Consider the following 27,856-nt stretch of genomic DNA (forward strand, 5'->3'; position numbering starts at 1 on the left):
TTTAAAGAATACCATTTCCCTGGCTATCCTGCTGATCTTTGGCTGCAGTAGTGTGTGAACCACACACCTGGAAGAAGCATGCAGCTTATCTATCCAGACCTCAGATCTGCATGCTTGTTCGGGGTGTAATAGAGTAGAGAACTGGGCACTCTGTAAAATCCAGGCTCAATTCATTCCAGAGATCAAGGGCGGACCTCTGCCTCTTCAGAGGCATTAATGCAGAGCGGCTCTGCATCTGAAGAAGCGAAAGTCTGCGAAACGGCTGTCAGGCCGCGTGTGTACCCTCACTGCTGTAATGTTTGTCCATTGATGTGTCATTGATCTTTTGGATTAAAGGACAACTGAAGTGAGAATATGGAGGCAGCCATATGTATTTCCTTTTATACTATACCAGCTGCCTGGCAGCCCTGCTGATCTCTGGCTGCAGTAGTGTCTGAATCACACCAGAAACAAACATGCGGCTAATCTTGGCAGAACTGACAATGTCAGAAACACCTGATCTGTTGCCACCTTGTTCAGGGTCTATGGCTTATAAGTATTAGAGGCAGAGGATCAGCAGGACAGACAGGCAACTGGTATTACTTAAGAGCAAATAAATATGGCAGCCTCATATATCTCTCAGTTCAGTTGTCCTTTAATAAAGCCTGTATTTAACCGAATGCCTGGCTCTCTACTCTATTGTTCAAAGTTCCGCCTCCCCGTGAGCACACGTATTGGGGCATGTTGGACACCACCGCTTGACGTCTCTAGTGCCAGCTGCTTGTTTCTTCATGTGGTCTTGTTCAGGGTGTGTGGCTTAAAGTGTTAGAGGCAAAGTAATAGCAGGATGGCCAGGCAAGGCGCCACTGGGAGAGGGTCAAGGGTTAGACATCGGTAGGAGGTTTCTGTGTGAGAGGGTTAGATTTAGTCATAGTAAGAGAATCGCTAAAGATTATCAATACTTTAAAATTGGAATTCAGTAGTAGACTATTGCTAATTTTTAACGATTTTCTATTAGTGGCAATCTCGCCCTTTTTTTTTTTTTTTTCCAGGCGCCTTTTTCATGTCCACAAGCAAACCTCCCAAGTCTGCATATATGAATTACTTTCATGTCACAGTATTACTTTTCACTAGAAAAATAGGAGCAGGGGCCACACATCTTTGTTTCGGAGTGTGTTTTTTTTCTCTGCACTCTATGTGCATTTGTATGCAGAAAAACGGCTGAGGGTTTTTTTCACAGCAGCTGGTGTAATGGATTGCTGAAGAGTGTTTGTGTGAAATGATCTCTCAATAGCCAAATTGTGTGCCACATGGTGTAAAACTAGGTAGATGGGAACCCTGGGGTCTAGAGACTCTAATCATTTGTAGATGCAGCCTGTCTGTGATGCACCTGGGCATGCTGGACCATGTAGTCCCCCCAGATGTAGAGTGTACACCCATGCCTCTCGGCTTGAAGGCAGCTTTGTTTAGCAACCATCAGCCAGATCTGGGTACTTAATGGACATAGAACATGTTACTGCATGCTCAGTACTATAGTGTACTTTATATGCTTGAAAATGACAATTTCTGATACAGTGGCCTCAATTCAGAGTTTTATCAAACGTTTGATAATTTACCTCATGGGTAAAATCTAATTTTGAATTCACTAAGGTGTTATAGATTTATTGATCATTTCATCGATAAAACATTCGCTAAATCTATAACACCTTAGTGAATTCAAAATTAGATTTTACCCATGAGGTAAATTATCAAACGTTTGATAAAGCTCTGTGAATTGAGGTTAGTATAGTAAACCACTTGTCCTTTGGAGTTTACTATAAATGGATTATACTCTATCATGTCTATAGTTGGCATCACACCTCAATAACGCTGCATTTTTTATGGTGGCTCTGAGAGAACTGGAACATTTGCTCATTGGTTCCATTGATGATTAACCCACCTGCATTCCAAAGAGGCAAATAGCAAAGTATGCCTTGTGAGTAAAGTCCAAGGACAGGACTATTTGACCTATTCTTGTGAGCTTTGACGTGCTTTTGTCCTGTTTTGGTTTTAAGGGCCCATTTCCACTAACCACGAATCACTCTTTTCCATTTAGACTTTGTAATCACAGCCTATGGAAAGCCCCCCCCCCCAAAAAAAAAACATTCTGGTTGCAGTTTTATACGGATTGCATCTCAAATCCCCATTTGACTGGAGCTTCTCAACAGCACGAGTGCTGCAGCCAATTTGGAAACTGGCCCCAAGTGTAAAGCCACATACAGAGAAAGGGGTTAGGCTTATCCTTCCATTTATAAGTGTTCCAGCTGTGGGGAGTGGTGTGATAAGAGGGACATCCTGCTCTGGATGAAAATGTGTATCTTGTACTCTGCTGTTTGCAGCAACAATTTGACCTACCTGGCCCTTTGTTAAATGAATCCCAACCTAACATCACTAATTGTCCGCCTCTTTGTCTTGTTTTAAACTGACCATTCCTGCTGCTGACAAATGTAGGTGAAGGGATTTTCCAGTAGTTCAGAAGAAAGTCCTTTATTTTACCTGTATTTAAAGGGACTCTGAGCACCTCATGGGCATGCAACAAAGTCATGCTATGACCCCTCAGGAGGAGCCTCTTGCAATGGCCATGCGTGTCACTTCCTCTTCCTGCTTCATTCAGTGATGCACTTCTCTAACAGAGAAGACAGGGGTGATTCGAAGTTATAACATAGCCAAGATGGCAGCTGCGATTTTTTTTCATTTAAATCGAATGAAAACTATTTGGTGTAGAACGGCGATTCTGATTTCATCAAATGAAAGAGGAGAGCACAAGCTACAGAAAGGTATGCAACTTAAAGTACTTGTACCAGTACTGGTCGGAGTCTACAAGGCATACCCATGAGAGGTGCTCGGAGTCCCTTTAAAGTAGAATGCCAGCAAGAAGATGGAGAGAGGGGGGGGGGGGGGGGGGGAGTGTTGATCTTATCCTTGCTCAAACTGAAAACCTAAAGACCTCGTTTTCACTGGCCAGTATGCATTTACATGCAGTTGTTTGCACAAGATGTGTGCTTGTTTATAGAAAATGTCATACATTTAACAGCACAATGTAATTAATAAAAAAAAAGTGCATAGCATCTGGAAACCAACAGATAAAGAAAACCTCAGAACAACTTGGGCTGTCAGAGCTAATGCTTGTTTTTAGCATATACTGTAAATGAATGGAAAAAGTGCTTATACTGGAATTTTGAAGCCTATACATCAGTCATTCCCACTACAGATTTGTTGCATTAGACCTTCACCTCATCCTCCTCCACGATAAAAAAATGCTAATTATTTGACCATCAGCTTGATTAATCCAATCACTGCAAGTTGTAGTTTCAGTTGAACAAGAAAATACATTTAGGCCTCATTTCCACTAGCAGTTGATAGGCAGTGAAAAGCCTCTCAAACTCACAACTGCCTGGCAACTGTTTGTGGAGCACACAGTTCAACTGCCTGTGGAGATGGGTTCTTAGTTGGAATTTTGATATGCGCTACATCACTCACTTGTAGTGTTAGTCAATAAAATCAAAACATTCCAAGTTGATGCAGGATTATGTGAATTTCTGCATCTTGAAAATGGACCATTGACTTTTTAGTATACATATATTTGCATAATTGTGCATCAACTTAAACTCATTTGCATTTCACTGACCATCCCTACTGACCTATTACACATTTCATTTTCCAAACTTGTATATACAATTTATAAAGTGTTTAAATTAGATCAGTAACATGAACACACAATAACAAGTGCTGGATTCTTATTTGCTCTTTATTGATATTTTGGCAGGGCAGGATACAGCAGGTAAGAAGGAAAGGGATGAATGAACTGTGACATTATGGACAGTAGTTACATGATTGTTTGTAGGTTGGGTCTGCTCAAATGCACAATACTCAATAATTAACATTTCCTCTGCACAGGGATTGTAAAGCCTTCATATAAACAACCACCACCCCAGAGCTTTGCCAGTGTTACAGTGCAGATACAGGGGCACTGGAGTATTACGTTTGGCATGGCCTGCGACAGTATACTGTAGATATCGCTTGTACCCAGCTCAATTCTCTCCATAGTTAAAGTGAACCTCCGGACTAAAAATCGACTCGGCAGCACTGAAAAGGCTTTGTGTTTCTTTAACAGTTTCACAGCATCAGAACTTTGTTTCTCTTATACAAGCCTCATTTTTAGCTGCACAGAAGAAAACTGCCCGGGCTTTTTTCCCCTGATGCTGTGCAAAGCATGATGGGATTTCTGATTTTGTTGTTCTCGTTCTGCTGTTTTAGTGCAATTTTTTTACATTTTGAATTTGACATTTGAAGCCTAGTGTGTGCAGCTGGGAGGGGTAATCAGCACACAGGCTAGTTGGAACTGTGTCTCCTGCTCCTTGCCACCTCCTTTCAACCAAAAAAGATGGCAGCCCCCATGAATCACAAACATTTGCATGTTTTTTTAAAAGAGTATGGGTAAGAGATTATATTACCTATCTATTCTAATTAACATAACTAATGTAACTTGATGACAGTATGTTTGTTCAGGCTGAAGTTCCCCTTTAAGAAAAATATTTGGTCTAGAGAAAAGGACTCGCTGGCAGTTATTAAATACACCCCCCCCCCCCCCCCCCCCCAAGCAATCATCTGGTTTAGGTGAAGTCTTGATTTACAACCATCCAGGTCTAAAACAATTCATGTCTTGTCAGTCGTGTTATTATATTATATTCTGTGGCTGTAAAGGTTTGTCTGTTGTGTTTTTACAGTCTTTTTATTGTGGCTGTGTATTATACTTGTAACTGACACTAATAAAATGTTAACATTTTTAAATTGTGTGGAGAGTCTCCGATATATGCACACCTGTAAGCCCAGCACAAGCTACCTTTGCAGAAATGTATGCCTCAGGGCCCTTTTCCACTAGCAGTCGCTAGCGTTCGTGCTGAACGCTAGCGATTGCTGAATCGCAATTCCGCCGTTTTCCCGACGTTTGCGGCCGTGATTTTGCTATGCACTGCATAGCAAAATCGCGGCAAAAGTCGCTCCGCTGCGCGATCGCGATTAAGTAAAAAACGAATCGCAGTAGTGGAAATGACCTACCGCGATTCCTATGTTAAAAAGCAAACTGTAGCGATTGTAAAATCGCTAGCGGTTTGCGGTTTTGCGATTCAGCTAGCGCAAACGCGCTAGTGGAAAAGGGCCCTAGTGGAAAAGCATGCTGAGGTTACAGCCTTTGCTCCCACTGTCACATTAGTGGGACATTTAAATTGCTTGTAGTTTTAAGACCACGTGGGAGTTTAAGAAGAGGCTTACTGGAAAGGTTATACTGGTTTGTTACAATTTGTGGAGATAAACTTACTGTATCTATTTACTGATAAAATAATGTGGTCAGTCCTTCAATTTTTGTTTCCTTGCAAACCAGTAAAATCAAACCTATGTAGACACTAGGGTGCCCTCTGATCAGTTAGGCAGGGCTCACACTTACATGTGGGAACCAGTTACATCTCTCCTGCACACCGCAAACACTCATCTGTGTTACACCACGTGCGATAGACAATTGTGCAGAGGAAACGTACGGGAAACTAGTGTGTCCAGGAACCGCACTAAGGGCTGTAACCCACTAGAACTTTTTTTTATCTTTTAGGGATCGCTTTAAATCGCTAGCGAGCTCCCCAAATGCTCTTCCAATGTAAATGGATGGGACAGATTCCACTGGCAAATCACAATCGCAGGACATGCAGCATTTAGGGAGCGTTTCCATTCTAATGTATTGTATAGGAGCAGGGAAATCACTCCCAAAAATCACTTGCAAAGCATTACCACAAATCGCTAGTAATTGTAATAGCACTTTGTAGTGGGTCCCAGGCCTGAGGGCCAGTTTTCTCTGAGCTGGTGTGTCTTGCAGTGGTGAGTGTGCATCTGAATCCCTCTAGCCATGCCACGCTCAGCTGTAGTGATTTGGATGCGTGCTGCTGTAAAATTTAGCATGCCGTGTAAACCACACCTCAATGCGATTCAGGTGGTAAAGGCAGCATTTCCCCACTGATTCTGCTTCATGCAGTTTCTTGCATACACCCCATGTGCGATGCACCTAAACTGTGAACAAGCCCTTAGCCCACGGTTACAGTCGTATGTTGCAGTGTAGCATCCACGTTTGTAATGCAGCTTACCGCACTGCAATACACCACCTATGTGATTCACAGTGCTGCAGTAGCATTGTGGTTATGGTGAATGCCCGCATTAACAGATATAGAGACGCATACTTTTCATTAAGGGTAGTCACACACTAGGTAGAATCGCATATACTGTACATTTTCCACAGCACATAGTTGAGAACGCATATGTGATTCTGCCCAATGTGTTTCTACCGTGACTGTATGCAACGCGGCTGTAACATTTGGTAGGACTCTTGTTCCGTTGCAATCCTCTTATACAGGGAACACAACAGTGTCCCACTAAATGTGGCCTAGTACCTGGGGCCCACTGGCAGCACTTTTCTAAGTGCTTGTAATTTGAAATGCTCATGCTAATGTAATCCTATGTGTTTGTTTTTCACTTGAGCAAGTTTAAATATCAACCCCAACACGAGCTTTACACATCACAAGTGCTTAGGCTGGACGCCCATTTGTATTTGCAAAATCACTCTCAAAACAGTGATTTTGCACTATAAAACAATTCCAGAACAATTTAGAGGTAAGTTATATTGGACCATCTCTTTCCCCTATTAGATCGCTCAAAAAATTCTGTAGGAATCGCACCAGACCTCAGCTCCATTCACATTAGTTAGCCTTGCGCTTTTGATCGCTGGCAATTCTAAAGTGTGGCTAAAAGTGCTGTAGTAGGCTATAGCCCTTAAAAAAAAGCCAATGGGTCCCAGGGTTTAGGAAGCAATCAGTTCTGATTACCTCCATTGCTGCCTGTGCTCTCTCCAGGACAAAATGATCAGTGCATACCGATTCATTAGAAATCTTCAGGTAGTTTCAAAGCCTGCCATCATTTTGACTGTGAATTATTTTCTGGTATACAGTTTATACATTTCTAAAAGTATTCAAAAGCAGAAGGATCTGCATAGACTGAATAGTGGTTGTCTGATTATTCTCACACATGCGTTATTTTGAAATAACCATATGGGGAAGTGATATTTAAATCTGTGGGCTCCCTTGAATCCCCCTAAAGGCTACTGCAACAGTGTGATTGAGAATGTGCACGGCCAGGGCCATGCAGTGGCCATTGACTCGCCAGAACCGAGAGGGGGACTGGAGGAATGCTCAGTGACAGTGGGGGCGCAGGGCAGCTGCAAGGGGGTGGTGGAAGCCCCATGTTAGTCTCCTGCTTTTTTCTATTACTTTAGGTTCCCTTTAAAGGGAACCCAAGGTGAGAGGGATATGGAAGTGGACATGTTTATTTCCTGTTAAACAATGCACATTGCCTGGCTGCCCTGCTGATCCTCTGCCTCTAATACTTTAAGCAATAGACTATGAACAGGAATGCAAATATCTGACAATATTAGCTGAATGCTTGTTTTAGGTGTGTGATTTAATGTGCTTACACACACACACTACAAGATGAAACGATGGGTGTGCCGGACCCTCCCGCTGGGCGGTCTGTAGCCGACAGTATGTGTGTGTACGCACTATCGGCGGACTGATGAGGCTTTTTCTGAACGATCTGAGCAGAGAGGAAGCAAATAAAACTATGTATAAGTATCAGATTTTGGCAACAGTTTTTATGTGCTCTTTAGGGGACATATACAACACTCTGTACACAGAGCAGTACAATACAGGCAGAAGAAAGGTCAGGTCTCACGGGTTCCCAATAGGAAATCTGCCTTTGAAAATAAATACCCATTTGCCAAAACATGTCACAGTCCAAAGTCACAAGCTGCAAATTCCACAACAATCCCTAATCCTAGTAATGAGAACAAATGCAACTCTGCCCTGGAACTAGCATGCAGCTTGTTAGTGTGACAATGGCAGCCTCCAACACAAAGGTTATTTGATTTTAATACATTTTACAGTACAATAAATTAGATTATAGCTGCTGGACACAAATGAAGGTAGGAGCTGCTGTGAGACTTGTTCTTGCTTCATTTAAAAACAGATCTAAACTGAGAGATTAGGAACCATTGCCTGGCTGTCATGATGATCTACTTTGAGGCAGGGGTCACACTTACCGGCTTTCGTACGCGTTTTCTGCACAGAAAAACTGACTTCAACTGAGAACTCATGTTAATCAATAAGCAAGGTCACACTTTAATGCAGATTTCGCATGCAGAAAAAAAAACTGACATCTTGCACAATTTGTCAGTTTTCTCTATAAATTACATTAGCTGCTGTAAGTCAGGGGTCACACTTGTCTTTCAGTTTTCTGCAAGGTGTAGAAACTGAAAGACAAGTGTGACCCCTGCCTGAAAGAACCTCTCCAGAAAGTAACTAATAATAACCTGTAAGGCCGGGTTTCCACTGCTGCAAATCCAGGCCGATTCCCCGCCCAGGAATTCGGATGGATTTCAGCAGCCTATAGAAGTCTATAAGAGCCATCCGAATTCGTGGCCGAGGAAAAATCTGAGGCCCTGCAGCATAAATTTGTGCGTAGCTGTTCGAACCCTATAGCCACGCATAGCACAGCTAGAGAGATTCGGCTGTGAGAGGCAACAGCTGTGCCGGCATCGCATCTCACAAGACGCATGCCGCCGCACAAATGGAAACCCAGCCTAAAGAGAAAAGCAGTTATTCGCTACCTAACCCCAGAAAGGAAACAAAGCCTATGGAAGGCAACAACTGCTCATTATCTGGCAGCTAGGTAACTATAAGGCCTTTGGCCTCAATTCACTAAACTTATCTCCTGTCTTTAATAACTCTTCTAGAGTTGTTACCATGGTGATAAGGCATGTAGTATTCAGGAAACATTTTACCTCAGGCAAACCTAAAGTTAACTCTTCTGTCTTTAAATTAACTCTCCAATCCTTAAAATAACTCCAGAGTTAAAGACAGGCTGTTAATTAGCTGCATGTGAAAATAACTACAGAGGAGGTAAACTAACTACAGAGGAGGTAAACTAACTACAGAGGAGGTAAACTAACTACAGAGGAGGTAAACTAACTACAGAGGAGGTAAACTAACTACAGAGGAGGTAAACTAACTACAGAGGAGGTAAACTAACTACAGAGGAGGTAAACTAAAGGAATGAAGAGGTAAGTTTTCTCTTGCCTTATCTCTAGCATGATCTTAGTGAATTGAGGCCATTGTCATGAAGCTACACACACTATACATTAGGAGCTAAGAGTAGGGAGGTTAGTGTTTAGGATGGTAGAAGTTTGTGTTACTTATTACGGTTTGGGTTATGCATAAGGAAGGGGATTTGGCACTGGAGGGAAGTTAAGGTTAGGGTTTAAGAAGGGATTTATAGTGGTGGGAGATGGCGGGTAAGTAACCAGGAGCAGGGTCGGATTACCGACCAGGCAAATGACGCATTAGCTTGGGGCCCCAGTAAGAGTCTAAGGGGCCCCATCAGCCAACTGAGGAGCCAGCATCTTACATTCTATCAGCCGATCCCTGGCTGGAGCCCCTCCATGCTGCAACTCCTCTTTGCACTCTGTTGACTTTTCATCAGCATGTGATCCAGCCCAGATGAATGAGCGCACAAGCAGCGGCCATCGCTATGGTGATGGCCGCGTGCCAGCTCTGCTCATTCCAGCCCAGACTGTGCAGTCAGTGTGCGCAACGTGGCTGACATCAGTCTGTCTGATTGCACAGGCTGGGCTGAAGAGAGCAGGGCTCGCATGTGGCCCCATCACCATAGCAACAGACACTGCTTGCTCGTTCATCTGGGCTGGATGACGTGCTGCTACAGAGTCAGCAGAGTTCAGAGAGGAGTTGCAGCACGGAGGAGCTCCAGCCAGGGAGTGGCTGATAGTAGATAAGATGCTTGCTTCTTGGTTGGCTGCATGTCAGGGGGGAGGGGCAATCTGTAAGTCTGCTTAGAACCCCAATCAGTCTTAATCCGGCTCTGATCAGGAAAGGTTACTACTTAGATTTAATATTAGGATGAGGGAGTCTAAAAGCCAGAAAGGGGTAAACACTGCAATATAGTGTGAGCGTATGCACGCTGGGGGGAGGCGTTAGGTAGAAATATTTTTTTGACCTTAGCTCGATCTGTCAGGGGGATCAAAAGAAGACATCTACAAAAACCATTTAAAAAAAAAATGAAACTAGAGTATGGCTGACACTCTACTCATCTGGATCTGTTACCCAAATTCCCCTTGCCAAATCTATAGCTGCATACTACATTTAATTCCCTCCATGGTTCAGTGGAGATTTACATATTTAATGTTTGCTGCCAACACTCTGTTCCCAGAAAGCTTTGTCCCATACACATCCAGAAATGAGAAAACCAACTGTGTAAAAGTCTCCTTAGTGAATTTTACTTTCCACATTATTAGTTACGGAAAAGGTGGGACAAGACAACCAATTATGAAGAGAAATCTGGAGAAAATTCAGGTTACACAGTGGTCCCGGGATTGAGGAAAAGGGGCGATGAAGGTGTCAAGGTGCCAGGACCAACAAAGAAAAAACCTGGGAACATGTAGTAATTTTCCTGAGGGAATATTTGTTCTTCCCACAGGTTATAATTGTAGCAATGCCCCGAGGATTGCTTTAGTACTTTAACCACTTGAGAACCCACCCTTTACACCCCCTTAAGGACCAGCGCTGTTTTAGCTGATCTGTGCTGGGTGGGCTGTGCAGCCCCCAGCACAGATCAGGGTGCAGGCAGAGCAACCAGATCGCTCCCCTTTTTTCCCCATTAGGGGGATGATGTGCTGGGGGGAGGTCTGATCGCTCCTGCCTGCTGGGTGTTGCGGGGGGGGGGGGGGGGGGGGGAGCACCTCAAAGCCCCCCTCCGCGGCGAGATTCCTCCCCTCCCTCTACCTGTCCACCCCCGGTGATCCGCGCTGCACAGGACGCTATCCGTCCTGTGCAGCCAGTGACAGGCTGTCCCCTGTCACATGGCGGCGATCCCCGGCCGCTGATCTGCCTTACGGCGCTGCTGCGCAGCAGCGCCGTACAATGTAAACAAAGCAGATTTCCGCTTGTGTTTACATTTAGCCTGCGAGCCGCGATCGGCGGCCCGCAGGCTATTTACGGAGCCCCCCGCCGTGAATTGACAGGAAGCAGCCGCTCGCGCGAGCGGCTGCTTCCTGATTAATTAGCCTGCAGCCGATCCTGCAGCTGCCACTTTGCCGACGCACGGTATAAGCGTGCGGTCGGCAAGTGGTTAAGGCCTCTTTCACAGTGGGACATTGCGTTTGATGCAATGTTCAGGTCGCATAACGTGCCTCTAATGCAACGCATTGAAAAGAGTATGACTTGGACGTTATAGTACATTCTTTAGCCCTGCATTTGCTGCGCAGTTTTCATCGCACAGTGATGGAACGAAAACGGCACATGCATTAAATAAAAAAAAAAATATTACTGAGCATGTGCAATACACAACGCAGCAGATTTATTGCTAAACGCAAAGCATGCAGTACTTTCTAAATATTGCTACACGTTACACACAACGCAACGTGTGCACTGAATAATATTGCTGTGCGTTAGTCCACGTTAAAACATTTTCTAACGTGCGACTTTAACGTCGCACTGTGAAAGAGGCTTAAAGAGACTCTGAAGCGAGAATAAATCTCGCTTCAGAGCTCAGTTAGCAGGGGCATGTGTGCCCCTGCTAAAACGCCGCTATCCCGCGGCTAAACGGGGGTCTCTTCACCCCCAAACCCACCCCCGCAAACCTTGGTCGTAGAATTGGTCATTCCTGGAGGCAGGGCTAACGGCTGCAGCCCTGCCTCCAGTCGCGTCTATCAGCAGCGCATCGCCACCTCTCCCCCGCCCCTCTCAGTGAAGGAAGACAGAGGGGCGGGGGAGAGGCGGAGATACGCGCTGACAGACGAGCGTGGGGCAGGGCTGCGGCGGTTAGCCCTGCCCCAACCAGGAAGTGGGGATGCGCTGCACGGAGGGGGATTTGGGGGTGAAGGGACCCCCGTTTAGCGGCGCGATAGCGGCGGTTTAGCAGGGGCATACATGCCCCTGCTATCTATGAGGTCTGAAGCGAGATTTATTCTCGCTTCAGACTCTCTTTAAAGGTTGGTTCACAAAAGGTCAACTGCAGGACAGTTTTCCAGAATCGGTGGCAACAGACATGTAGAAAAGACAGACCCATGCTTTCCTGTGGGTCTGTTCACAGTCAGTTGGGGCCCAGTCCAGACTGTTCGCATTGGAGGCAATGGACATTCACAAAACTTCTCATAAAGGCCTTATCACCTAATTGATAAAAACAAACAACACACACACACCTTTCAGCACATCTAAAATTGCAAAACGCTAGCGATTGCTGCTAGCGTTTTGCGGGAGTGATTTTTCTTGCGATTAATGTGGCTAGCTAGTATCAAAAGGACACATTTTAAACTAATGAATTAATTCTGGGGGATCCCGATCGGCAGCAAAACCTTAGCAGTGCCCGCATGCCCGACACAGTGCCGGGCATATTGTTAAGGAGGTTAAAAATATAACAGAGAAGGTGAAAACAGAGGGAAACAGGTGAAAAAGCTTTGTGAATCTTGCCCAATATGGGAGAAAACAAGGCTGCAGTTCGCGTCCCCGAAGGATTATGCATCATTACAGGTATTTACTTTTTTTAAAAGCAGATCCGAGATGAAAAACAAACTAACTAACACGTAAAGATTCCGTTGACAATTTGACTGTGTGCAACATTGCATGTTAATTTCCTGTGCACTGTGCCATTCATTATGAAGAATAGCAAAGGCATCCACAGTTCTGGCACTGTGGTATGCCCTTAGTCACTGCCTTAGAGCAAGGACGGGGAACGGGTGTTAAATCCACGCATGTAAGCTAACTTTATGCTTGTTCTAGGTGTCTATCAAACTACGGAGAGCAATAAGTCAGCAATGGCAACGTTCTTAATCCCTCAGTGCCAGCTCAATTTGAAGGAACCCCAACATTAAGTATTCCAAAATAACACATACCTTGACATACATTTTCTTTTCAATAAAATGTGCAACCTATAAATACTGCCTTTCAAAGCAAGTCAATGTGACACACCCCTGCACCCCAGTTCCACAGCATGCACCCGTCTACCAGTACAAGCCTATAAAGAAAAGTTGCTTCACACGGTCTGCTGGAAGTTCCACAACTTCACACCACAGGTACAATTCGAAAGACATGAGTTACTAGGAAGATGGAGAACTTAAGTGTTCTGGCAAACCTGGACTGACTGGTTGTCTACAGGAGGTGGGGGGGTATCCCAGTGCACAGAGGTGGGTAAATCATTCAACTTCGCAGATGGCTAAAGAGGAGGTACACACTAGACTGTCACCAGAAATTATCACAATCACTCAGGCGATAATAGTGTGCTTTAGGTTTTGTTCACTTGGAGGTTATCACTCGTTGCACTTCTAGTCAGCATCTCCTGTCTGTTGTAGTATTCATGGGCAGTTGAAGTTTGCAGCAATAAAGCATTTAGCACAACATGCTAATCATGTACAACCAGAGAAGCTTACATGTGATAGATGTGACCACGGTAACCATGTGGTTGATTGCTGCTCAGCAACCAGTGTTACCGAAAGCTTGCATGCATACCTAAAGGTGAGCATTAATGCTCAAATCTTGATGGTACAGTCTTACAATATCTGTGTAATATGATGCAATACCTAAAGTATCCTTTAAATTTACAGGGGTCTCAAACTCAATTTACCTGGGGGCCGCAGGAGGCAAAGTCAGGATGAGGCTGGGCCGCATAAGGGATTGCACAAAAAAAGTCAATCAGCAGCTTCCCCCCCCCCGCGTTGATTTTTATTTCAAAATCAAATTCACACTGACGTGAACTATTTTGCCTATTTTACCTTATCGTTCGCTTCAGTGCTCCCATTACAAGTAATCCGCCGTGTCCCTGCAGCAAAACGAGGGCTGCAGGGCCCCCAAACCGCCCGGGGGGCAATCCGCCCGCGTTTCCTGGAAGGAGCAGAGGTTTCAGCTTCAGCTCTGCCCCTCCTGACGTCAATTGCGGCGCATCGCCGCCTCTCCCCACCCCTCTCTGTGAAGGAAGAGTGAGAGGGGTGGGCAGAGGCAGCGATGCGCCGCGATTTACGTCAGGAGGGGCAGAGCTGAAGCTGAAAGCTCTGCCCCTTCCAGGAAATGCCGGCGGATTGCCCCCCGGGCGATTTGGGGGCTCTGCAGCCTCGTTTAGCGGCGGGGATGCGGCGGATTACTTGGGAGCACTGAAGCGAACTATAAGGAAGCTTTTGCCGGCACAGGCCACAAAATATTGTATCGAGGGCCGCAAATGGCCCGCAGGCCGCGAGTTTGAGTCCCCTGCTTTAAAGTATATTTACTTAGTTGATCCTCCTACAACTAAGGGCTCAGACACACTATAAGGCCCCATTCACACTTAGAAAACGCAGAATGCCACAGATTGTTTTCAGGCGTTTTGCACGAGTGATTTTTCCGCGATTTCACGCGAAAAAAAAAAATCACTTAACAGTTCGGCGATTTTGCCGTGATTGCATTTAGCGCTTCTATAGCACTGAATCGCGATTGCCGGGAAATCACCTGAAAATGGTGCAGGCAACGCGTTTGCTTTTCACGTTTTTGCCCGTTTTTGGGCGATTTGCGCAAATCGCCCAAGTAAGAACAGGCCCATAGGGTTTCAGGTCGCTAGCACTTTTAAAAAGTGCTAGCGTTTGAGCATTTTGCCGAAATCGCAGCAAAACACTCTAGTGGGAATGGGGCCTAAGAGCTTTTCTGAGCGCTTTGTTTTTACCCCCAGAGCTTTCTGAGAGCTACTAAAAAAAAAAAAAAAAAAAAAAAAAAAAAAAAAAAAAAAAAAAAAAAAATACATACATTCCCATTGACTTACATTAAAATTGCGGTAAAAAAAACAAAAAAAAGCCCACAATTTTAATGTAAGTCAATGGTAGCGTTTTTTAAACAGCTCTCCGAGAACTTTGGAGGCCAAAAAGTGCGCCGGAAAAAAAAATAAAAATAAAATCGCTTATAGTGTGTGTCTGAGCCCTCAAAGGTATATATACTCAGTTGATCCTCCTACAACGAAAGCATGTTAAATAGGATACATACAGGTAGGCCTAGTCCACACTAGGTCCGGAAACGTAACCATGGTTCAATTTTTCAGCCCCGATTGAAAAACGGTGCTGCAAATACTAATGTTAAAAACAGCAGCCGTCTTCACCCAAGAAAAAAAACGGCTCTGCCTGCGTTTGCAGGGACCTGCTTTCAAACTGAACACGGGGGGGGGGGGGTGATAGCAGCCAGGACTGGGGTGACAGCGGTCAGCGGAGACGCCCCCCCCCCCCCCGTAACCTGGTTCCACCGTCCTCGCTACCCCTGCAGCAACCGCTATCACCCCTGTCCTGGCTGCTATCACCATCCAGCCATAGCGGCCTCCTCCTGGGAATACATTTCCACGGCATGGAAAGGTATACACCAAAACTGCACAAAAAGTAAAACCGGGGGGGGGGTTGGGGTTTGAGGATCTGATCTGTCACGGACCTCGTGTGGACCTAGGGGTAAACCTGGCGGAAGTCAATATTGAACACCGTCATCACTGCGCACCTGATCGGGCCCTTTGCAATCGAGATTTTAATAACATTCCCGACCAATCCTTTTGACCCATTTTGTCATGAAATCGATCAAAAGTTCAATCAAGCAGCCATGTTGTAGCACTAATTCTCTCCCAATAATAGATACAGCGTGGGGTGCATGTATGCGGATGGAGCCAGACAGGTAAAGTATATTGCTCCAGGCTGGAACATTTGAAATGGGGGGGGGGGGGGGGGGTTTAGGACGACAGCACCACCAAGGCTTTTGTCGCTCATCCTGATATCTCACGCCGTCACCCGAACAAGTCAACCCTACATCTTGCAGCATGTCTGAGCGATGCATGCAACCAATTTCGACCCGACATTGGTTGCATCATCGATCAGGCATGCTCTTGGTAGCACAGATTTTCATCCAATTATAATAATCAAATTGGCTGGTCGATCAGCTGCCAAGTCACCTGATGTATGGCCACCTTAACCTTTCAGTAAACTTTATTGCGGTCAGATATACAAGAAACTTTTTATTAAAGATCCAGTCCAGGTTTGCTGGATCACTTAAGTTCTCCAGCTATGTGTGAACTTCAGTAAAAATTAAGCCCAATCTTCATGCGGTACTTTAGCTTAAGCTTCACCACAGGGTGCACCAAATAACGATATTAAGAAGAAAGGTAGGTACCGTAGGTAGGTAGGTAGGTCCAGGCACTTCTCAAACAAACACTACTACCGTATATCTGCATTGAATTACACACACACAAAAAAAAAAAACACCTGTGCATTTTATGAACAAGAAAACAGTCCAAAGCATTGAAGAGTCCAACATCTCCCTCATGTCCATGTTCTCTTTTTGTAAAGGTCCAACATAAATGTAATAAGTCCCACAGTTTCCTTATTCAATTGCGCACCCCATCAAAGTCATTCATTTGTTCCTCTGAGATGCGCAGCAGTAGAATCTCTGACCCCAAGAAGTTCCGCCGATGCAGACTTTCGGCAAACATGGCCACATGTTCCGTAGAGAACTTCACAAGTGCCTCCCCCATGGCAGCTCCATTGTCATCGTACAGCAAGAATATGTCCTCGAGGTTCACGTTAAACCCAGTGAAAAAAGTCTGAATGTCCAACTTCGAAACATGCGAGGGAAAGTTTCTCACATACATACATCTCAACTTGGAAAGTCCCTTTGATGAATTCTTGCTAGAAGTTGCTTTATGGTTCTGCAGTTCCTCACTTCTGGATTCCTTCAACTTTTTCTGAAATTTCAGTTTGGAACTGGGAAAAATATGGATGGTGCGATCATCGAAGACGTTTTTGTGGAATTTGAGACATTCTTGCATTTGCTTTAGGCTGTTAAGCTTAACAAAAGCATCTTTTTTGAAGATCTTTCCTCTGTCAAAGAAAGTAATGCGTTTGTCATCCATCTCTGCCTTCTCAATAAACATCTTAACATCTTCCTTTGTCATATAGTATGGTAGATTCATAAGGTGAACATAATGTGGGGAAGAAGAAGAAGAAATACCCCCGGAGACACTTGCTAGTTCTTTTCTCGCTTTCATTTTGGGTTTTTTCTTCCTTTTTCTCCTAATTTTCTTTTTAAACTGAGCCTGGCAAACAGCTTCAGTCCATTTGTTTTCATCCGTCCGCTCTACAAGGATATCTGTACCATCGTTATAACTGTATTCTAGCGCAGCTGCTGCCTCTTTTGCACTTCTAAATTTCACAACAACCTGTCCATTCCTGAGACGAGTCTTTTCTTCAAGGCAGAAACATACATCAAGCACATCAAGGCCAGAGAAGAAAGACCTAATGAAACATGTGTTTAATTCATTGTCTACAAACCCGGTTACAAAGACATATCCCTCCTCTTCCTTCGTAGCTTGCTGTGACCCTTCCTCATCCGATGCCGATTCTGGTACAAGAACTGCTTCTTCCATTTTAGATTCACTGCTTATAAAATGCGAACGGTAGGAATTCACCTGTAAAAAGAACATATTTTGCTTTATTGGTCAAGGGTGTAGCATTCTCCTCTGCCTTCTGATGCAGACCATATGGACAGGCCACCACCCAATTATACTTACCTCCCGTGCTAGGTTATGTATGGTACTTTTCATCCCTTTAAGTGTCACTCAGCAACCATGAATCTATGCCACTTTCACTCAAAAGGATACCTCACTAGCCATTCTATTGATCTTGTATCACTAATTAATGGCCTCTACAGACATTTGGCTGTTGAAACAATTGTCCACCATCATTTCAGCTAACAGTCTTCTACCCAACATATCTTAAAGTGACACTGAAGGGGGGGGGGGGGGGGACTTATGACAAGTGAATTGTATGTGTAGCACAGATAAAAAGTCATTTTTATTTTCAGTTATATAGCTTTTTTTTAATAACACTACATCCTTCTCTAACATTTGCAGTTTACAAACTACACTGCATTTTAAACTATGAAACAGAGTAGAGCTAACGACCCTTTGAACTTCCTGGCAGTAAAATGTTATCTGAAGTTGTCTTTCACGGTTTCTTTGATGTATAAGTGCTTCAGGAAATAGCACTGCTCTCTGACTAAATTAGCTCAGAGAAGCTCTTTTGCATAAAAAACAAGTAAAGTTTCTTAACTCTTCCTGTACTGGAAACAAATAGGAGACTCACTTGTGCTACTAATGTTGTATTTATTAGCTGTACTACACATACAACTCATTAAATCTCTGGCTTCTGATGCAGAACATATGGAGAGGCAACCACGCAGTTATACTTACCTCATGTTCCACATTATGTACTTCCCATTCGTTCATGTGTTTTATTTTGTTTGATTTTTTTACCAAATATAACTACTTCAGTGTTCTCCTCTGAGCTAGGAATATATACACACACAGTAGCTTGCATCTGTGATGTCTCACCTGGTTGAACGCTATGGACACATGTCTTTTTTCCAAGCCGAATAACTATGCAACTATGAGGCAGGGAACATACTTGACTGTTTTTGTGCGCGTTTTCTGCACAGAAAAACTGAGAATTCATGTTAATCAATGGGCTAGTTCACACTTAATATGTTGTTCAGGTGCAGAAAAAAAAAAACTGACATTCTGCATGATGACTCTCGACATTTTGTCAGTTTTCTCTACCAATTACATCAGCTGCTGTGAAGAAACGTGCGCGTTTTCCTGCATAGAAACACCCTTGGTGTGCAGGAAAAGTATGCAGAGAAAACACACGCAGAAAACTGAAAGACAAGTGTGTTCCCTGCCTCGAATATTTTTTTTGAGCTACCATATCTTCTTCTCCACTGTCTATTTTGATGCCTAGGGACAGAAATGAATGGTTTAGGCCCGTTACACATCAAAAGCGTGCAGGAGAACGGCTCCTGCACGCGTTGCGGCGTGTCGTCAGGAAACTCCGGTGCGACGCTGAGTAGCGGCGGTGGTAGTTAATTACCCCGAAGGGGAAACGGCAATTCCCGACGATAAAATGCGCCGGGACGCATCGTACTTCAACGTATCGAAACGCAGCGTCGGGTGTGAAAGGTAAAAGGAAAGTCTATGGACTTTCCTTTTACCTTGGTTAACGCAAAGTATAGACTTTGCGTTAAAACGCGGAAAAAGGGCTCTGGTGTGAAAGAGCCCTTAGTGTCAGAAAGTCACATGCAGGTGATATTTTTAGAATTTGCAGAAAGCAGTTACTACCAGTAAATCTCTGCCATGTTACATCTAGCGGGCAGCTGCGGCCCACTCATACGTACAAGAATGAGACGGGCGTTTCTCCATGACTTGTGCTGGACGCTTGAAGCTGGCTATACACACTGCAGAAAAACTGGAGCAACTGACATGCAGTAAATATGCTGACAGTTTGAAGGAGCCCTGTAGCAAGCCTACACTATACTTTCCTTCATTTCATCTCATATTTGCCATGTTCTTAGAGGAGTTGTCAGGCAAATTGTAATAAAATATATAAACGCTACTTACCGGGGGGTTTCTCCAGCTCCAAGCACGTCCCTCGCCGCAGCCTTTTTTTTTTTTTTAACAGATTCTCTTAAACACCTAAATATAATTTTATTACTTAACATTGCTTGCTCACTTCGGTGGCTCAGAGCTTAGAATATTTTGTCTCTGAGTAATGGGTAGGGATAGTCAATAAGATGCAAATAATTCCTAGTTGATGCAGAATAATGCAAATATCGTATGCAAAGTTATGCAGCATGAAAATGGACCAATAAAATTCCAAAGAGGTTTTTAATTGGTGAATTTCAAGTTGCATATATCTCCATATTCCTGCATCAGCTTGGAATTATTTGCATCTCACTGACCATCCTAATGGTGTGTACACACTTGAAAGATAAATGAAAGATCACAGACCAATTTTACCCCCTTCCATGTAGTATGAGAGCCATACCTTCACAGTCTTTTCTATGGAGCTGAACTCCCCATCAGAAAAAAATCTTTGCAAGCTGCTGCACACACAGATGCTGTACACATGCAACAGATCAGTATCTGCAAAAGATCAGTTCCTGCAAAATACATTCATAGTCTGATATCTGCAGACCATCATACACACCTTGTTTAACAGACTTCATCTGCATATCTGACAATCATCTGCAGATCTAAAAATCCATCCTGGTGGATCTTATCTGCAGATGAATGCCTGTTACACAAGGTGTGTATGATGATCTTCATATATTATAGACTATGAATGCAATTTGCAGGAACGGATCTTTTGCAGGAACAGATTTTTTGCAGATACTGATCTTTTGAAGGTGTGCAGCATCTTTCAAAGAGTTTTATCTGATGGGGAGTTCAGCTCCATAGAATAGACTGTGTAGAGTATGGCTCTCATACTACATGGAAGGGGGTAAAATTGGTCTAAGATCTTTCAAGTGTGTACACACCATTAGGGTGCATATGGATCCAATTTTGGATTGCCAGGAATGTCCAATTTTATCGCTTCTAAATAGGACTTGACCACACAGTTTGCTCATTGTATTCCAAATCTGTTGGCCTTCATACTGCAAGGTGGTGGCAAAATTGGCCAAACATTTGTCAATCACAATTGCATGTAAGGGCCTATTTCCACTAGTTCTGCATCAGTTTTTCTGCATGTGGCCATGTCCCGCCTGTTTCCACTACACGCGGATTCTGGATGCAGAAAAACTACAATGTATGTCTATGGGCCTGTTTCCACTAAACACAATTTTTCTGATGCAGATTTCTGCATCATGTTTCCGTTTCCCCATACAATGCAAATGTTAGTGGAAACAGGCCCATAGCCATTCATTGGAGTCAGTTTTTCTGCACCCAGAATCCACGTGTAGTGGAAACAGGCCCATAGTCATGGGAAAGGAAATTTCATATTGCTTTTTGCAAACTGTAAAAATTACATCTGTATCTGACTTGGGGGCAGTGGAGAGGGCTGGCCATTGCTGTGAAAAGCAGTCCATAGAAAATCAGGAAGTGGGAATACCCAAGGAATGGGACTTCACAGAAACAAAAAAGGTATGAGGTTAGACCACATTCCTTTTATATAACCACTTTCCATTCTATGGCCTAGTGCACACCGAGCGGTTTTGGTGGCGTTTTTAGAACCGCTTGCGGATGTGGAAACGCTTGGGTAATGTATTTCAATGGGCTGGGGCTCACCAGAGCGGAAGGCGTTTTGCAGAAACGCATACTTCTGGGCTGCAGCATTTTTTGGATTTCGGAGGCGTTTCTGCCTCCAATGTTATATGCAAAACGCTTGATAAAACGCCAGATCAGAGCGGTTTTCCAGGCGTTTTTGTTACAGTCGCTGTTCAGTAACAGCTTTACTGTAACAATATCTGTAATCTTCTACACAAAAAAAAAGCTACACAACACCGCAAAACGCTAGCAAAATGCTTCAGAAGAAAAACCCGCTTCAAAAACCGCTAGCGTTTTGTGGATCTGCTAACGGTGTTTGGTGCGCACTAGGCCTATGACAGGAGTCTCATGTCCAAATTAGCTATTGTAAAGTTTCCTGGACATAAAACTTACATCCAGCACTAAAAACCACCACTGTTGATAAGTGTTAACCCCGACCAGGCTAATTAACCTCTTGTGTCACCTATACTTGGTCTTCATATCCATGGGCACCTATAATGGCTAATCAGATGTGATCACTAGGACAACAGCTTGGAGACCCAATGCTGTATAGATGCATTGCTATGTTGTTGCCTAGCAGTGGCTTGATAATGTACTGGTTAAGGGCTCAGCACCTATTCAGTAAGGATGCCTTATGCTGGGAATACATCATGAGTTTTTTTGGCAGATAGATGGCTAGATAGATTATGTCTGACAAGTCCGTTCTGATTTTAATTGTTTTTCTGATTGATTTTCTCATAAAAGTGAATGGAAATCGATCAGAAAAATGATCGGAAAGTAAATCTGTCCCCCCTCCCAAAAAAAACCTAATTGTGTTTTCCCAGCATTAGGGAAGACTCCCTGATTCTGTTACCTGCCTATAGAGCGCATCCTAGTGCCTGCTGCTCTAGCACTGATCCCATCAGGAGAAAAGCAATATAAATGTTCTGTCTTGTCTAGCAATGCACCTATAAAGCACTGGGGTCCCCAGACTGTGCGCCCTATCGATTGCATGCAATTGCACAGGCTAGGGAATACTGGTATGCCCAAATAGAGATGAAATATGGCATATATGGTATCGGTCTAACCTGGACCGGGTGGAGTTTTAAAACTGTGGCACTTGCCATGTAAAAAAATTAGGAAGGGTGAAGCATGAAAAAAACCAAACAATACTTCAACAAATAACCCAAAGAAAGCCTAGATTGTCGCAAAAAAAAAAAAAAAAAATGCATGTGTCACTGATGGTATCAGTAATAAATTGGTGTGTGTGTGTGTGTGTGTGTGTGTGTGTGTGTGTGTGTGTGTGTGTGTGTGTGTGTGTGTGTGTGTGTGTGTGTGTGTGTGTGTGTGTGTGTGTGTGTGTGTGTGTGTGTGTGTGTGTGTGTGTGTGTGTGTGTGTGTGTGTGTGTGTGTGTGTGTGTGTGTGTGTGTGTGTGTGTGTGTGTGTGTGTGTGTGTGTGTGTGTGTGTGTGTCAGACCTGTCACAGTGCTTATACAGCCCCCTGTTCACTTTCAAATGCACCTATGATGAGTCTACTGGCACCAGAACCAGACAATTGGAAGAAGACATCCCGATGAATCAGGTTTTCCTCCAAGCCATGTAGATGTTACTTTTGCCATATAGGTATGAAAGACTGCTTCAGACCATGTACAAGGAGAAACAAGGCAGACCAACAGAGATATTTAGAAAAAAAAAAAGAGGTAAAAAGCCACCTTGAACAACAACTGACTCTGCCTGGGACACATTGCTTTCCTTTGTTACTACAACAAGATGTAAAGAACCAACTCCTACTAAGTCATTTAAAAGGAATCTTAACTGTGAGGGATATGGCGGTTTCCTTTTAAACAATACCAGTTGCTTGGCAATCCTGCTGATCTCTTTGACTGCAGTAGTGGCTGAATCACACACCTAAAACAAGCATGCAGCTAATCCAGTCAGATTTCAGTCAGAGCACCTGATCTGCATGCTTGTTCAGGGGCTGTGGCTGAAAGTATTATAGACACAGAATCTGCAGGATAGTCGGGCAACTTATTTTAAATAGGAAAAATCCATAACCTCCTTAGTTTAGGTTCCCTTTAACTGCTTCCAAACCAACGTGGTTGGAAGCTATGTCCTGCTGGTGGCTATGCAGCTCTGACAAGACGTAGATTGCAACTAATCATTGCCACGCACATACTCCATCATTGCCACTGTTCCCTCGCTGCACATGCTCGCTCTGCTGTCTCAATTGACAGCAGAGCTTCCACATCTCGGTCAGGAGCCAATATCTTTGATTGTGATTACTGAGAGCCAATTGCAGGGCACAATAGGGAAAGGACGGCAATGGTCCTTAAAGAGAAGCTGAGACAAAAGGTGTAAAAGAATTGATACTTACCTGAGGCTTTCTCCAGCCCCATTACCACCGCCGCCTCCTTCGCCGCCCTTCCAGGTGGCTCCATTCACCTGCCATCAGCCCACGGTAATCCTTGTTTAGTTGGGCTCTTCTGCACATGCCGGGTCTGGCCGCTTGCCCGTCGGCGGGAGCATTCTGCTCCTGTGCAGTACTACCTGCACAGGCACAGAACACTGCCGGCAACGTGAAAACTACAGGCAAATGGGCCAAGCCAGCATGCACAGAAGAGTCTGACTGGCGCAACTAAATAAGGATTACCAGGGCCAGCAGCAGGCAATTGGTGCCACCCGGGAGGTTAGTGAGGGAGGTAACCATAGTCATGGTGCTGGAGGAAGCCACAAGTATCAATTCTTTTACCCCCTTCATCTAAGGGTTCTCTTTAAGGGGCCAGAGCCATCCAATCCCAAAAGGGTTAAAAGAAGGCCAAAGCAAAATTAACTTATTAGGGGGAAAAAATACATTTTAAATAAGTAAACTAGTTATTAAATATAAAAAAAACCTGTTTAAAAATAACAACAACATTTCTATAGTGCTTTTCTCCCATAGGATTCAAAAATGAACTGAAATAACTGATGCATGAGTGGCTCCAGTTTACTGCGCAGGCATGGCCATAACCACACAGGCGCAGTACAGATGTGCTCATGCTTGACTTGAGGAGCACAGCCCCAATCAGCCTGCCAACAAGCCTTTGTCTTTGGAGGGTCCACAGCGGGGGACAGGAGGACTTGTAGGTAGCCTCAGGATCCAGAGGCTCCACTCCTCTTTAGTATTTCTTAAAGTGTACCAGAGCTGAGAGACGCTAAAGATTTGTCAGGGCTGTGGAGTCGGTACAAAAATCTTCCGACTCCAACTCCGACTCCTCAGTTTATGAAACCACGACTCCAACTTCGACTCCGGGTACCCAAAATAGCTCTGAATCCTCGACTCCGACTCCCTAGTCTAATACTTAACAGGGCTGTGGATTTTGTACAAAAATCATCCGACTCCTGACTCCTCAGTTTCTGAAATCAATGACTCAGACTCCAACTCCGGGTGCCCAAAATTGCCCCGACTCCACAGCCCTGGATTTTATACTCACCTGGAGCTTCCTCCCGGTCCATAAGCATGTGCGAGTCCCTCACCATCCTCCCACGGTCTGCCGTTGAGCCTCGGTAATAGGCTCCGTGGGGATCAGTGTGGGCTACTGCGCAAGCACGAGGGAAACTAGGCCATTAGAAGAATAATTGGCTGAATAGGACAACTGAAGCAATAGGGATATGGACGCTGCCATATGTAATACCAGTTGCCTGGCTATACTGCTGACCCTCTGCCCTTTAATACTTTTAGCCATAGACCCTGAACAAGCATGCAGCAGATCAGGTGTTTGACATTGTCGTCAGATCTGACGAGATTAGCTGCATGCTTGTTTCTGGTGTTATTTGGACACTACTGCGGCCACATAGATCAGCAGGACTGCCAGGCAACTCATATTGTTTAAAAGGAAATATGGCAGCCTCCATATTCTTCTCACTTCAATTCACCTTTACGGCCCTTTCACATGGGCAGTTGAATTGCGTGCTAAGTGAGTAGTTACCAAGCAGCAGTGAACAGCTACCAAACAGCAGCAAGCAGCTGCGAGAGATCGACAGTCTTTTTACTGCTTATCAACTGCTCGTGTGAAAAGGCCCTTAAAGTAACCCTGTGAGGATGTAGAACATTAAAGTTAGATACTTACCTCAGGAGAAGAAAGCCTCAGGGTCCTCCAGAGGTTTGCCCCGCCTCCTTCCACCTCCAAGTTCCAAACCGGAGAGCCCTGAAGCATAGAAGCATGAACTTGCATGGGCTTTAGCGGAAAAAGCTGGGCCTGATCAGGTTAGTGCTACTGCACATTGACTAGGGTTTGTTGACAGTTTTGCAGCGCTGGAAACCGCCGATGGAGAAGGATGGGGGAAGCTTCTACATAAGGTGAATACTAGGCCTGAACTATTTTAGTAAAAAATTGAATTGAGCGTTTTCTGTCCAAAATTGCGATGTCAATTCGATTCACAATTTCCTTCAAATCAAGCTTTGTTCCCCTCCCCTTGTGCCTGTTTGCTCTCCCCCTGTCCCACTGTCTCTCTTTGTGCTCCCTTTGCCTCTTTATGCCTCCTCTGGGTTTCTCTCTTGACCCCTTTGTGTCTCTGTGCCCACTCTGTCTTTGTGCCTCTCTCCAGCCTCGCTCTGTCTCTCTCTGTGCCTTCTCTGTCCCCCAAGCTGCATTAGTTCTGGACATCACTGCAAGCACGAGTCCAGCGATGCCCATCTATCCACTTCGCCTCCTGCAGGCTCTAATGCACGGAATACTTCCTGTAATGTCATGTGACATACAGTAACCCGGGGTTTTGCCAAGCACAAGAGCCAGCAGATGGTGATAGAGGATGGACAGCGTTGGACTCGCGCAGAAGGCATGTCCAATGCTGCAGGCCACACGCCCCAGGACTTGTGGGAAGTTTGAAGCCACTTCTTCAAACTTCCCCCATGTGGAAAAGATGTGATTGCAATAATCGCCGCTTTGAGGATTCCGAAATTGTGATCTTGGTGATCACGATTTCGGTTTAAATTCGATTTATCTTTCAGGCCTAGTGAATACCCATTTGGGGCCATCCCACACATGCAGATACACTTGAAAAAGGCCGGATTCCCTGACAATCATTTTCTGTCTTTCTGATCCTGCACAGCGAGTCTAGGTCCAGCCCCTATAAGTGCACACAACTTCCCATAGAGCCCTGGGGCTGCGTCAATAAACCTGTACTCCTGCAACAGAAATGACTCAGCAAAAGTAAAAACCAAAGTCACATTATCAGAATTATAAACACCACCTGGCTAAAAGTATTTGGACAATCTTTCTTGAACTTGGCAGCTTATATAACTACATGATACAGAAATAAGGAGTCCATAACTGGAAATTGTTCAATCTGCCTGTATATAAATTTGGGGAAAGAATGAACTAAGGCTACACACACACCAAGCAATTTCCCCATCAGATCAATGGGTACTTTTCCATCATTCAATCATTTCTAGCATGTACCATCTGCTTTTGAAAAAGGGATCAATGTGCAGTACCGATCTCAAAATCGATCCCTCCCTTTATCAGAAGCAGTTCGGACATGATGGAGATAATCAAACAACAGGAAATGTCCAATCGATATGATGGGAAAAGCACATGGTGTGGCATTCATTTGGAAGGTACAGATAACAGCAGCCTTTTCAAATCCCATCAGCAGCAAACAGACCCTATTCCAGGAAACTCCTGAGTAGTCCCCTGCTAGTCAGTGGCGTAGCAATAGGAGATGCAAAGGTTGCAAGCGCACCGGGGCCCCTGGATTAGAGGGTCCCATTAGGGGCCTCATTCATCCATCTTATTAGGTTTTTTATTCTATGCTAGTAATGAACAGGCATGCTCTCACGGGTAGTAACGAGTGTGTAAACACTCAAATTCGTAATTGAAATGAACATTATTCAGCTCAGGTGTGCGGCGAGGTTAGTTACCCATAATTCTGTGTCCTCCCTGCGCTCCAAATAGCTTGCACACATCCTATTGGACGCATTGCAAGCCTCATCACCACGCACTTCCTCCTTCCTGCTTGAAGGAAGGAGGAAGTGCCCACCGTGAGGCTTGCAACGCATCCAAAAGGTCGCGTGCAAGCTAATTGGAGCGCAGGGAGGACGCAGAATTCTGGGTAACTAACCCTTTATGTCCTCGCCACACACCTGAGCTAATTAATGCTCATTTAAATTACTAATTCGAGTGTTTACACGCTCCTTATTACTGTGAGAGCATGCCTGGTAATGAACACCTCTATATGTGCATTGCATAGTGGTCATCCTCAACAAACTGTTTCCTAGCTCTAAATACACCCCTCAGACACTACAACTGTCCTTGGTAAGTTCTGGGGCCCCAAGCTCCTTAGGTACGCCACTGCTCTAGTGAAGGCTATCACACATTCTCACCTGATCCTTGGACTCCATCTGTGCTAGCCAAGCCGATCACCCCCCTAACCCAGGAATACTGCTCTGTGAAGGGAGGGGGTCTCGGGGGAACACACCACAACCACCTTGCCTGCAGCAACCACAACAAGCCCTCGTCAGACCTCCTCTACAAACAGGACGCCCCAATAACTGACGAACTGCGTAACCTACTCAATCACACCTGGACTTCTGCTCCGAACTCCAAAGGAAAAAGACGCGTCTGCTGCGGAGCATGCGCAGATCCCTGGGACGCGAAAATATGCAGGGCGAGCATGCGCAGAGCACAAGCGCGT

At 44.6% G+C, this 27,856-nt stretch overlaps 2 protein-coding genes across 3 annotated transcripts in view; both read right to left on the bottom strand.

Moving 5' to 3' along the window:
• Positions 1–27,856, bottom strand: part of RBM12B (RNA binding motif protein 12B) — a 135,541-nt gene that overhangs the window by 1,413 nt on the left and 106,272 nt on the right. The gene's annotated exons all lie outside the window — the stretch shown is intronic.
• LOC137519042 (RNA-binding protein 12B-like) lies at positions 16,076–27,808 on the bottom strand. Of its 2 annotated transcripts, none has more exons than XM_068237659.1 (2): positions 27,735–27,808; positions 16,076–17,571 (listed from the first exon to the last, which is right to left on the bottom strand). In XM_068237659.1, the coding sequence occupies exon 2, from the start codon at positions 17,527–17,529 to the stop codon at positions 16,492–16,494; it is 1,038 nt and encodes a 345-aa protein (XP_068093760.1). In that variant the 5' UTR covers positions 17,530–17,571; positions 27,735–27,808; the 3' UTR covers positions 16,076–16,491. The 2 variants fall into 2 exon arrangements, with proteins under 2 accessions (XP_068093760.1, XP_068093759.1); XM_068237658.1 differs by lacking the exon at positions 27,735–27,808 and adding an exon at positions 27,546–27,703.

This window comes from Hyperolius riggenbachi, chromosome 5, assembly GCF_040937935.1.
Source record: "Hyperolius riggenbachi isolate aHypRig1 chromosome 5, aHypRig1.pri, whole genome shotgun sequence".
Taxonomy (NCBI): domain Eukaryota; kingdom Metazoa; phylum Chordata; class Amphibia; order Anura; family Hyperoliidae; genus Hyperolius; species Hyperolius riggenbachi.